The 13,735-nt window shown below is 37.6% G+C and overlaps 1 protein-coding gene across 1 annotated transcript; it reads right to left on the bottom strand.

The window, feature by feature from the left end:
* Positions 1-5,266: 5,266 nt before the first annotated feature.
* LOC121253516 lies at positions 5,267-6,307 on the bottom strand. The gene has a single exon (XM_041153521.1). It carries the CDS (start codon positions 6,305-6,307, stop codon positions 5,267-5,269), a length of 1,041 nt encoding a protein of 346 aa, XP_041009455.1.
* Between the last annotated feature and the right edge of the window lie 7,428 nt (positions 6,308-13,735).

The following is a 13,735-nucleotide window of genomic DNA, read 5'->3' as shown; positions in this document are numbered from 1 at the left end:
GTATTCCGTTTGGTGAAGTTGTGAGGCACTGTATGATGTTTCACAAAGTGTTGGATGGTTGCATAGTTGAGAAGTGTGGAGCATGATGTAAAGTGTTAGGAACTGTGAAATAGTGTCCCAGAGTAGTTGTGATGTGACCGTATGGTAGAAGTGACGGGTGTCACTGTGTAGTAGTGTTGTGGCTGGAAGTATGTGTAGAGTGACGAAGTGGTGTAATAGTGACGTAGAAGGAGAATGACTGGATGTCATGAAGTAATGGGGAATGCATGTGGAGTCGTGCAGGTGATGAGTGAGGAGATGCTGCAGTTGTGAAGTGGCTGGATGCTATGTGAAGTGATGGATAATGGTGTAGCTTGGAAATAGTTCGAGCTACGTGCTGTGATGGAAGGTGCAGTTGTGAATGAGGTTATGTCATGTTAAGTATTGAGATGAGCTAGGTAGTTGGACGGGTAGCATGAAAGATCATGCTAGTAAGATTAAAGTGAAGGTTAGTATCGGAGTATGGAGCTTGTTTACAAACGTTAGTAGAATTATATGTTGCTCTTAGGTAATAAAAGGGGTAGGGTACATGTGTAATGTAGTTGAACACATGTGCCAGACAGATTTACCATATGTAATGGATAATTTGTCATAAGCATGAGTACACAATGTTTAAACCTCGGAGTTGGCTTAAAGTTGTCTATTATGCATGATTGAAATTTTGATGAAGTGTTGGTTATGGTGCATGAATGAAGGAAGAGATGTATACATTAACTAAGATTGAGTTGTATAACTTGGTTGGTCCAAGTTATGCATTGGAATGATGGTTCGGTAGGTAGAGAGAATGATGAAGTGTCTTAGTCTTTAAGGTGAATCAAGGAGGTTCACCATAAAGGATAAGAACATGAAGTAGAAGGCTATGTGTTTGGAAAAGGTGACCTCAAAAGGTCCCAGAAAGAGGAAATGTGATAAAAGAAAGTATAAAAGATGAACTAAGACGAACGAGTATGTCTAGATGAAGAAAGTTCAATTTGGAAGTAGTTTATGTATTTTCTAAGTTTAAGTTATGAACTTAAGGGAATGAATAATGTGAGATTATGTATGCATGCAGGTTACCATCTGATATGCACATGAATGGACTACATGAAATGAGTATGGCATGGAATCCAGGTAAGTATTATGTTCATACTCTTCTAGAATCTTCTAAAAGATATGAAATGAAAAATAAATGTTTTATTTATGAAAAATGAAATAAAATGCTTTTATGAGAAAATGTTCTTTTATGAAATGAAAGAAAAGAAAAATGTTTCTTAGAATGAAATGACGCTTTATGAATCTATGCTAAGGTATTAATGTTTAAGTATATGTATGTACTAGCCTTTCTTGGTAGCCCATTTTTATGCACCACCAAAAATAGTTGTATGCATGTGAATGAATTCTATACGTAGTAAATATGGTATGTATGTTCCATAAAATGAATGATGATGTTTTATGCTTTACGTTATGAAAAGATGTTTAATGAAATAGACTGATGAACGCAAAGAATGAAAAGGAAAGGAATGAATGTTTTAATTTGTGAAACTACATAATGACCATGACTGATAAATGAATGAATGTACCAAATGGCTAGGTAAATTGCAATATCGGGTAAGTAGTACTGACGGTTCACCCAATGCTGCCCCTGACTCAGGGATTTCCAACCAGCGATCAAGGATGGAATCAGATCCAAAAAATCGCTAACCCCAACACACGGGTCATAACAATGTATACCGGCCAAATGAAAGTGATAAAGATTAATTGAATGCATGAAATGTTTTAGTTTTATTTCCACAATCCACTCTGCTAATTGCCTCTTTTTCGTTCTCCCCATTTTTTAATGAATTAACTTGAGTCTTATCTTAATCTTGATCAAACTAACCAGTCACTTCCTAGTTTGATTGTTTCTTTGTTGCAGTAGTTTGAAGATGTATTCCCAGAAGAGATGCCAAATGAGTTACCACCCATTAGAGTCATTGAGTATCAGATTGATTTTGTATTCGGAGCTGCTATTCCAAACCGACCAGCCTATATGAGTAATTCAGAAGAGACAAAGGAGCTTCAAAGACAAGTTAAGGATTTGATATGCAAGGGGTACGTGAGGGAGAGCATGAGCCCATATGTAGTTGTAACACCCCATTCCCGAAAAGACATTTTAGAATTTTCGAGGAGCCAGTATGCTACTACTAAACTTGAACTTAAAACTTTTTCTTTTTAACAATGCACCAGATGCGAAAAATTTCCATAAAATAACAAACTTCAATAAATACTGAAAATCCAAAATAAGGTCTGCGGAAGCACTTATGAAAAATAAGGAAGTCTCCTGTGCTTATCAAAATAATTTATTTAAAACTTAGAACCATAAAAATAATCATAACATAATCTGTCTAGGCCTCTGTCTCGCCTCCCTGGGTCAAGTTCTGTCCTGCAGTCTCGTCTTCATAAATGTCATCACCTGGGGTGGTTTAAAAACATAAAAACAAACTAAAATGAGTCGAATACTCAATAAGCAACACATCATACAGTAAACATAATAAACATAAGGTTTCTTAAAAAGCGTGCATATTCATAAATACATTCATAAATAACATGACATAAACATTAACTTATCTTTCACTTGTCATAGGCCGTTACCCACTGTTGACCCCTGTGAGTTAGGGTTAGCGAATCTAAATAGATTCCGATTCCGCCCGTGGCCGCGGGTTGTGGAATCCATACATAAGGAAGACAATACTGGGTGCACTACCAGCATGCACGACCTGGCAATGCAATATGCCCATAACATAGGTACCGTTTTCATATCATAACATAGGCCGTTACATATTTTATCAAATCATACTTGCATACTTGACATTTCATAGATTTCAAAAGAAATCACATACATATCATATCATAGATTTCAAAAGAAATCACATACATACTTGTCATATCGTATCATAGATTTCAAACGAATCGCATTCTTTCATAAACGTCATGATACATGTTTCATCGCATAAAATCATGATTTTTCATAAATATTTTACGAAATAACTCTCTCATAAAATCATGCATTTCCTAAATAATTTTATGAATAATCTTTCACATAAAATCATGCATTTCATAAATAATTTCATGAATAGTCTTTCACATAAAATCATGACTTCTTCATAAATAATTTCATGAATAGTCTTTCACATAAAATCATGACTTCTTCATAATTTTATCATATTTTGGGTACGTAAAAAGGGGCTTCCAATAAAGGGCATACATGCATAATATCTTTTATAAAAAGACAAACAGCTCACTGTACATACGCGTAAGGATCTGATCATGCTACTTACCTCGTAGCGCTAATCCAATGATTTCCAGGCGCGACTGATTTCCTATAAGATAGACACGTAGCTTACGTAAATTTCTACTTAAAGACATACCTCTTAATTAAACTAGAAATTCTAACTTAATCTATATTTTTCATTAACTATGGTCTTTCAAACTCTAAAATCACATTGACTCTATAATATTGACATCAATTATGTATATCTAGAGTTTATAAGTCCCACTTAAAATACAACTCTATCACCATGATACAAATCTAATTAACCTCAAGCCCAGCCCACAGCTAAGTCAAATCCAATTTAAAAAATACAAGTCCATTTAAACATTATTATAATCTGAAATACTTGCAAATTCTAGCCCATAAAGATATTACCACATGAGCCCAAACAAAAGAATAAGCCCATCCCACCCCTATACGGGCCTAAGGCCGACGGCCCAACCTGAACTAAATTTCTTTCTAGAACCCGAAATCTTGGCAAATCCGAAAACGAGAAGAAAAAACAACAGCGTTTGAGAGAGACAGAGAGAGATGGGTCTGCGATGGAGGAGCTCACCGAGGGAGGAGCTGCACGGCACGGCGGCTAGAACCAAAGCGGCGCAACAGTTTTCCTTTGGGCTGGTTAGTGGGACGCCGAGAGAGAGGATGAGTGAGAGTGAGAGTGAACGGAGAGAGATTTTTCACACCACACAACGTGCATGGGGGCTTCGGGTGGTGGCGTTGGGCGTCACTGGGCGGTGGAGGCTAGACCTCCGGCGATATCTATTGCTGCTGACGGTGGCGCCGCGACCCACCAGTGGCAGAACATGGCTCTCGGTTTGGGGAAGGATGCTCTGCTTCATGGGCTAAAACAGAGGAGCTTCAGCTTCCGCTTTCCACGGAAGATGATGATGGTGGCTACTGAGTTTGGGCTGCTTTCGAGGGTGTAGAGGAAGAGCTATGGTTGCTGCGTGATTGTAGTTGTGCGGTGGTCTCGCGTTTGCTCTACGGTGAGTGTTGGTTGTGTTTGGAGGATGAATGCTAAGTGGTGAACCGGGGGGGTCGCCGTGCCGCGGGACTGAAAGTGGGGTTGGTTTCGGTTCTGAAAACCCTAGGATATATCAAAGGCAGTGTGTGTAAGGCTGTGTGTGAGTGTATAAATAAACACAGTGTCGTGCAAGCGGAGGAAACAGATGGAGCCGTGCATGCATTTTATTGATACGTGATTGGAAGACTCACGGTGGAGGGCTTTGCGGCTTGCATTCTTTGGTGAGTGAAACGTGTATATGTATATATGTTTGAGAACCTAAAGAAAACCCTAGATAAAAATAAAGGAAGAGACGTGCATGTGCATGTGCATGTGGGTGGATTAGGTTTGGTGCGTGTTTCAAATTCAAAGAAGAAAAAAAATCCGGTAGAGAGGAGTTGTATTATGAAGAGGATTCATGGGTTTGGAGGGAAAATAATAATAATAATGGAGATTTAACTCTAGGTTTATAAAAAAAATCATCTGATAATTTGCTTTAACTCATAAAAAATTTTATCTGTAATTTATTTCTAAATAAAAGATCGGGCCGTTACAAACTCCCCTCCTTATAAAAATTCCGTCCTCGGAATTTGCTAGACCTCAACAACCAACGTACCAATTCTCCAAAATTGTAAACGTCGATACTGGGTTCGATTTTAGGCCTAAAATAATTTGACTAGACGATTATCTGAACTCCAGAGAAAAGTAATTAAGACTCACCACAAAGAATAATAAAACTCTTCACATGCAATAATAATCTCAAATAAATCATAACCTGAGACTCTCCAAAGTTCAGATCCTAAATCTTATAATTCATTCTAAGATAGAATTTCGTTGCCTATAACACCTATAATATTTCCAATAGTCATAATGAATACCACAACTTACATAGCTAAAATTCCAATAATAATCAATATTTCTAATTGAGGAAATTAGTTACCTGTGTTCTCATTGGCGGGCGCATTGGTGCCACGCAACTGTGCCAAGGAGAAAACTCGAGCTGGTGCCATATACTTCTGTCCATCTCTTGTAGCTTGAGTAGTAGCTATGTTCTTCCCAGGACAATCTCGAAGATGGTGTCCTTCCTTCCCACATTTGAAACATGCTCCGGTTCCCATCAAACATTTCCCTGCATGCCTCTTACTACACTTCCCACACATGGGGAGCCATCCTGTCTCGCCCTGTCGTGGCCGTTGTCCATTATTCTGACAATGCCTCTTATCCCCATGTGATGCTGGTTGGAGTTGTTGCTGCTGCTGTCGCTTTCTTTGATTATTGTAATCGATACTTTCTTGAATGTCTTCTTCAGCAATAGTAGCACGGGTGACTAGTTCCGTGAAATTCCGAATCTTGAGAGTAGGTACACGCTCCCTAATCCTGCGATTCAGACCGCGCTCAAACTTTTCAGCTTTCTTTTCCTCATCTGGAATTAAGTAACTGGCAAAACGGGAAAGCTCCATGAATGTCGTAGCATACTGTGCTACCGTCATTGATCCTTGAGTAAGGTCTATAAATTGGCGAGCTCTCGACTCTTGAAGAGTTCGTGGGAAAAAGTGATCCAGAAAGATTCTCTTGAAATGCTCCCAAGAAATGGGGACTGCTTCCCCTAATTCCAACTGAACCAAAGCCCGAGTCGACTTCCACCATTTGTTTGCCATGTCAGTCAAATGGTAAGTGGCATATTTCACCTTCTGATCATCCGTGCAGTAGAGCACTTCGAAAATCTGCTCCATACGTTCAATCCAGCTTTCCGCATCTAAGGAATTCAATCTGCCATCGAAAGTAGGTGGGTGCTGGTGGTAGAACTGTTCTAATGTGCATCCTACTTGTGTGGTTCTACCTACCACCATATCACCATTGACCATCCTTTGAAAGAAACGTGTCGCTGCAGCAGCGAGAACTTCTGAATTATCATCTTGTACAGTATTGCTCTCAAACGGGGGTACGCGTGGTCTTCTTCCGCGGGGTGCCATTCTAACATGCATGTTTTAACAATATCAATAAAGAAATGAATTCAACTACTAAAAGAAAATTTTATAACATACTTACTGCAGAGCAGAACCAGCCTTGGGGAGATCTTGGCCTAGACATTCCTTTCCTTCATTTTCAATTTTCCATTTTTTTTTTCTCTCTCTATTTTGGAAAGTCTACAGAATCTTTAAACCTGTCTCTGATACCAACTGTAACACCCCGTTCCTGAAAAGACATTTTAGAATTTTCGAGGAGCCAATATGCTACTACTAAACTTGAACTTAAAACTTTTTCTTTTTAACAATGCACCAGATGCGAAAAATTTCCATAAAATAACAAACTTCAATAAATACTGAAAATCCAAAATAAGGTCTGCGGAAGCACTTATGAAAAATAAGGAAGTCTCCTGTGCTTATCAAAATAATTTATTTAAAACTTAGAACCATAAAAATAATCATAACATAATCTGTCTAGGCCTCTGTCTCGCCTCCCTGGGTCAAGTTCTGTCCTGCAGTCTCGTCTTCATAAATGTCATCACCTGGGGTGGTTTAAAAACATAAAAACAAACTAAAATGAGTCGAATACTCAATAAGCAACACATCATACAGTAAACATAATAAACATAAGGTTTCTTAAAAAGCGTGCATATTCATAAATACATTCATAAATAACATGACATAAACATTAACTTATCTTTCACTTGTCATAGGCCGTTACCCACTGTTGACCCCTGTGAGTTAGGGTTAGCGAATCTAAATAGATTCCGATTCCGCCCGTGGCCGCGGGTTGTGGAATCCATACATAAGGAAGACAATACTGGGTGCACTACCAGCATGCACGACCTGGCAATGCAATATGCCCATAACATAGGTACCGTTTTCATATCATAACATAGGCCGTTACATATTTTATCAAATCATACTTGCATACTTGACATTTCATAGATTTCAAAAGAAATCACATACATATCATATCATAGATTTCAAAAGAAATCACATACATACTTGTCATATCGTATCATAGATTTCAAACGAATCGTATTCTTTCATAAACGTCATGATACATGTTTCATCGCATAAAATCATGATTTTTCATAAATATTTTACGAAATAACTCTCTCATAAAATCATGCATTTCCTAAATAATTTTATGAATAATCTTTCACATAAAATCATGCATTTCATAAATAATTTCATGAATAGTCTTTCACATAAAATCATGACTTCTTCATAAATAATTTCATGAATAGTCTTTCACATAAAATCATGACTTCTTCATAATTTTATCATATTTTGGGTACGTAAAAAGGGGCTTCCAATAAAGGGCATACATGCATAATATCTTTTATAAAAAGACAAACAACTCACTGTACATACGCGTAAGGATATGATCATGCTACTTACCTCGTAGCGCTAATCCAATAATTTCCGGGCGCGACTGATTTCCTATAAGATAGACACGTAGCTTACATAAATTTCTACTTAAAGACATACCTCTTAATTAAACTAGAAATTCTAACTTAATCTATATTTTTCATTAACTATGGTCTTTCAAACTCTAAAATCACATTAACTCTATAATATTGACATCAATTATGTATATCTAGAGTTTATAAGTCCCACTTAAAATACAACTCTATCACCATGATACAAATCTAATTAACCTCAAGCCCAGCCCACAGCTAAGTCAAATCCAATTTAAAAAATACAAGTCCATTTAAACATTATTATAATCTGAAATACTTGCAAATTCTAGCCCATAAAGATATTACCACATGAGCCCAAACAAAAGAATAAGCCCATCCCACCCCTATACGGGCCTAAGGCCCACGGCCCAATAGGAACTAAAGTTCTTTCTAGAACCCGAAATCTTGGCACATTCGAAAACAAGAAGAAAAAACAACAGCGTTTGAGAGAGAGAGAGAGAGATGGGTCTGCGATGGAGGAGCTCACCGAGGGAGGAGCTGCACGGCACGGCGGCTGGAACCAAAGCGGCGCAACAGGGTTCCTTTGGGCTGGTTAGTGCGACGCCGAGAGAGAGGATGAGTGAGAGTGAACGGAGAGAGATTTTTCACACCACACAACGTGCATGGGGGCTTCGGGTGGTGGCGTTAGGCGTCACTGGGCGGTGGAGGCTAGACCTCCGGCGATATCTGTTGCTGCTGACGGTGGCACCGCGACCCACCAGTGGCAGAACAGGGCTCTCGGTTTGGGGAAGGATGCTCTGCTTCGATGGGCTAAAACAGAGGAGCTTCAGCTTCCGCTTTCCACGGAAGATGATGATGGTGGCTACTGAGTTTGGGCTGCTTTCGAGGGTGTAGAGGAAGAGCTATGGTTGCTGCGTGATTGTAGTTGTGCGGTGGTCTCGCGTTTGCTCTAAGGTGAGTGTTGGTTGTGTTTGGAGGATGAACGCTAAGTGGTGAACCGGGGGGGTCGCCGTGCCGCGGGACTGAAAGTGGGGTTGGTTTCGGTTCTGAAAACCCTAGGATATATCAAAGGCAGTGTGTGTAAGGCTGTGTGTGAGTGTATAAATAAACACAGTGTCGTGCAAGCGGAGGAAACAGATGGAGCCGTGCATGCATTTTATTGATACGTGATTGGAAGACTCACGGTGGAGGGCTTTGCGGCTTGCATTCTTTGTTGAGTGAAACGTGTATATGTATATATGTTTGAGAACCTAAAGAAAACCCTAGATAAAAATAAAGGAAGAGACGTGCATGTGCATGTGCATGTGGGTGGATTAGGTTTGGTGCGTGTTTCAAATTCAAAGAAGAAAAAAAATCCGGTAGAGAGGAGTTGTATTATGAAGAGGATTCATGGGTTTGGAGGGAAAATAATAATAATAATGGAGATTTAACTCTAGGTTTATAAAAAAAATCATCTGATAATTTGCTTTATCTCATAAAAAATTTTATCTGTAATTTATTTCTAAATAAAAGATCGGGCCGTTACAGTAGTACTAGTGCTACTAGTGCCAAAGAAGGATGAGATGTGGAGGATGAGCATTGATTGTAGGGCGGTCAACAATATCACGTTAAAGTATTGCCATCCCATTCCTAGATTAGATGATATGCTTGATGAATTGCATATCTCATGTATTTTCAGTAAAATTGATCTTAAAAGTGAATACCATCAAATTATAATGAAAGAGGGTGATAAATGGAAAACTGCTTTTAAGACAAAGTATAAGTTTTATGAATGGTTGGTTATGCTATTTGGATTTACAAATGTGCTTAGTATTTTCATGAGATTAATGAACCATGTCCTACATGTGTACATAGGCAAGTTTGTGGTTGTGTACTTTGATGATATTTTAGTATACAGAAAGGATGTAAATAAACATATTGAGCATTTGAGATATGTGTTTGATGTGTTGAGATGTGAAAAGTTGTATGCCAATTTTAAGAAATGTACATTTTGCATGGAAAAAGTTGTTTTTCTTGGTTATATTGTTAGTACAAAAGCTATTGAGGTGGACGAAGAGAAAGTCAAGGCCATCAAGGAATGGCCAACGCCTAAGAGTATCACTAAGGTAAGAAGCTTTAATGATTTAACTAGCTTTTATCAACATTTTGTTAAAAACTTTAGCACCATTGTTGCACCACTCATTGAAGTAATTAAAAATAATGTTGGGTTTCATTAAGGGGCTGATCAAGAAAATGCTTTTACTATTATCAAAGAAAGGTTGTGCTCTGCACCTGTGCTGGCATTACCTGACTTTAACAAAATTTTGAGATTGAATGTGATGCCTTAGGAATAGGGATTGGAGCCGTTTTGATGCAGGATAAGCGGCTTATAGCCTTCTTTAGTGAGAAACTAAGTGAATAAAGAGCTTTATGCTCTTGTTCGTACTTTAGAGACTTGACAACACTACATGTGGCCCAGAGAATTTGTGGTCTACCGATCATGAATCATTGAAGTATATCAATGGTCAAGATAAGTTGAATAAAAGGCATACTAGATGGATGTAATACATAGAGACATTTTCATATGTCATCTGTTACAAGTAAGGTAAGGAGAACATTATCACTGATACGTTATTTTGGAGGTATTTCCTTCTTACTTCTTTGAGTGCCAAAATGCTGACTTTTCTGATGTGAATATGTGAAAGACATGTATGTCGATAACGCTGACTTTTATGATGTATATATGGCATGTGGTAAGGCGGCAATTGGTAAGTTTTACAAGCATAATAGTTATTTGTTTAAAGAAGGCAAACTTTCTGTGCAAAGTTGTTTTATGCGTGAGTTATCGGTGCGTGAGGCACATGGTTAGGGATTAATGAGACACTTTGGTATCAAGAAAACTTTAGATATTTTGCATGAACATTTCTTTTGGCCTAAGATGAAGAGAGACGTCAATCGTATTTGTGGCAAATGCATTACATGTAAAAAGGCCAAATCTATGGTTTTGCCACATAAGTTGTATACATCCTTACCCATTCCTAGTGAGCCATGGGTAGACATATCTATAAATTTTGTTTTATGGTTACCTAGGAAAAAAAGGGATAGAGATTCTATTTTTCTAGTTGTGGATAGATTTAGTAAGATGGCATATTTCATTCCATGCCATAAAATAGATAATGCCACAAACATAGCTAACTTGTTTTTCAGGGAGATGGTGCGACTCCATGGTGTGTCTAGGAGTATTGTTTCTAATAGGGATATTAAATTTCTTAGTTACTTTTGGAAGGTGTTGTGGGAGAAATTGGGTACTAATGCAACACCCAATCCCAACACGAAACTTGTGTTTGAATTTTTTTTATATAGATCAAAAACCCACTTGGATTTTTGCAAGTAATTTTGGAAATAGGTTACGAATCCAGAATTTGTATTGATGGATTATAGATTTTTTTATTGAGCTTGATATTTAGATTTTCTTTTTTTTGGTTATTATGTTTTGGATCAAATAGTGATTTATTTTTGAGCTTTTGGCCCAATGGATTGTGGAACAAAGCTAGTTAGAATGTGAAATGAAGCCCAATTCGTGAGAAGGTATTTTTTTTTTCCAGCCCCTTTCTATGCACGTTTTCTTTTCCTTGTATTTTCTCCCCTAGAGTTATTCTTCACGCCCTTGACATGCACGTTTCTTCCTCTCAGTTTTTCCCTTAAGGTTTCCATCACCTATATATACACACACAAACATTGTCCCATGCTTGTAGAAAAGACCCAAGCACTTGCTACCGCAGCCCAACTCTTGCACGTCTTCACCATCACGGAAAGTCAACCACTGAAGCCAAAGCCCCACCGTTCATGACGCAACTAGCCTGCACCTTCACAGTTTCACTCAACCATCGCAAGGAAACTGCAGCTTTCCAAGGAGGTTAGGTTGCTGCATGCTCCTCCATAATGCTGCATTAGCCACTGATTTGCACCACAAAACACGTGCAACTCCGAAACCAAAGCTGAACAACTCTGTTTTGTAGTCCAAAAATAGAGCAGAACTGAGATGGCCATTTTTGGTTGATCATCACCTTGTCTCTCTCATCACTCTATCCCTCTGCACTCGGCCACCCAGCCATCGACGTAGCCACTATCCACCTCCCAGCACTTTGCACAACTCCTTCCCGCACGGTGAGCTTCCATTCTCTCTCTCGATTTCTCTTGGTTTGTACACTCTCTTTCTCTTATCAGTTTTGCTCTCTTTCTGCCTCCATGGTCTCCCTCCCTCAGTACGTCCAGCCACCCTGCTCCACCACGATCACCGCATCTACCTCTAGGTAAAACTCTGCATCTCGTTATGAAGTTTGGTTTCTCTTTCGGTTTCCTCTCTTCATTTTGTTTTGCTTTTCTTGTTCCTCGAGAAACAACTAGTTTATGCCTTTTCGACTCTAGTCACAATATCCGCAGTACTTACGAAAATGCCATCAAGCCTTTGATCATTGGATTTTAAGAAAGCACCTTAAACCAAGTGTTTTTGTTTACAATTTTGCCTTTCCAATTATAAAATTACCAAGAGTTTTTAATTACATTTTTATCCTTAGTATAAATTCATGGCAGAGTTATGTTTTTTTTTTTTTTTTTTTTTTTTTTTTATGTACTTTGTTTTAAGTCTCAAAAATTTATATTTTGTGCAAATAGTATTTTATTTAAATTAAACTGTGTTTAATTAGATTATGTTCCAAAGATACCAATTTCTATATTGAACTATATTAAAATAATGGTTTTTGTTAAATGATATTCATTTTCGTTGGATCTAATTAATTATTATATTAATGTATAAGTCGGAAGTATTATTTGATATCGAGGAAATTTAGAAATGTGACGATATTTTAGGATTACGTGAATTTAGGTTTTTGAGGAATTAAAATAGGTTATTTGGCATCTTAGGCTTAAATATTGAAATATGTGTTTGATTGAAAATTTTTAAAAATTATGTGATTGTATTATAAGTGACGATTAATATTTGTTCGGCATCTTTTGAGGAAATTTCAGAAAAGTTAAGAAGTTTAGGTAAGCAGGGTTTCTATACTAGATTTTGCATACAATAAAAATGAAATAGGGTTGATTTATGAAAATGTACTTTATATGTTTTGAAAAGAAATGTGAAAATAACCTCAATTATTTGTTTGCCATTACTCATTGAACTCTAATGAAAGAGAAAATATTTTTTTCATGACTGATATAGACATGAGCTTATTCTTGACATTCTATTTCTGACCTATGCAAAAAGAGCGAATATGAAAATTTGTGCATGATTATGTAAATATGCTTTGGATTTGCTTTGATTATGAAGATCATATGATTTTGTTCAGTACTCTGTTTGGATAAGATGTAATTTCTGAAAACCTTTGGCATGACTCTCTGATTTTGAATTTGATTATGTTTTTGCACTATTCAGTTACGACCCTGCCACGAGTGATGATAGTGGCATACGGCCTAACCACGGATTATAATAGTGGATACGGCCCTTCCACTGGTAATAATAGTGGATACAACCCAACCACGGGTTATAATAGTTGATACAGCCCAACCACGGGTAATAATAGTGGATACGGCCCAACCACGGGTTATAATAGTGGATACGACCTAGCCACGGGTAATAATAGTGGATACGGCCCAACCACAGGTTATAATAGTGGATACAGCCCTGCGACAGGTTATAGCAGTGGTCTCTGTTTTGAGTGCACACCTTGGTGACAGAGTGATTTATGTTCAGCTTGGCTATCCGTAGATGCACAACCCTACTACGGGAGTTATACATGGTCTCTGTTCTAATATGACATTCTGATGATGATGATAATCATTTATGCTATGCTAAAGGATATTTTTTAATAAAATTATTTATGAATATTTGCTATGATATTTTGATAACATGTTTTGCTTTCGTACTATGAAAATGGAAATATTTTGTTTTGCATTCTAATATCTGTAAATGCTCATGTTTACACACTAGTATATACTCTCTGTTTACTGGATTGTTGATAACTCA

The sequence above is a fragment of the Juglans microcarpa x Juglans regia genome, chromosome 2S (assembly GCF_004785595.1).
Source record: "Juglans microcarpa x Juglans regia isolate MS1-56 chromosome 2S, Jm3101_v1.0, whole genome shotgun sequence".
Lineage (NCBI taxonomy): Eukaryota > Viridiplantae > Streptophyta > Magnoliopsida > Fagales > Juglandaceae > Juglans > Juglans microcarpa x Juglans regia.
Note: the sequence above shows the minus strand (reverse complement) of the source record. Positions and strands in the feature narration are given on the sequence as shown.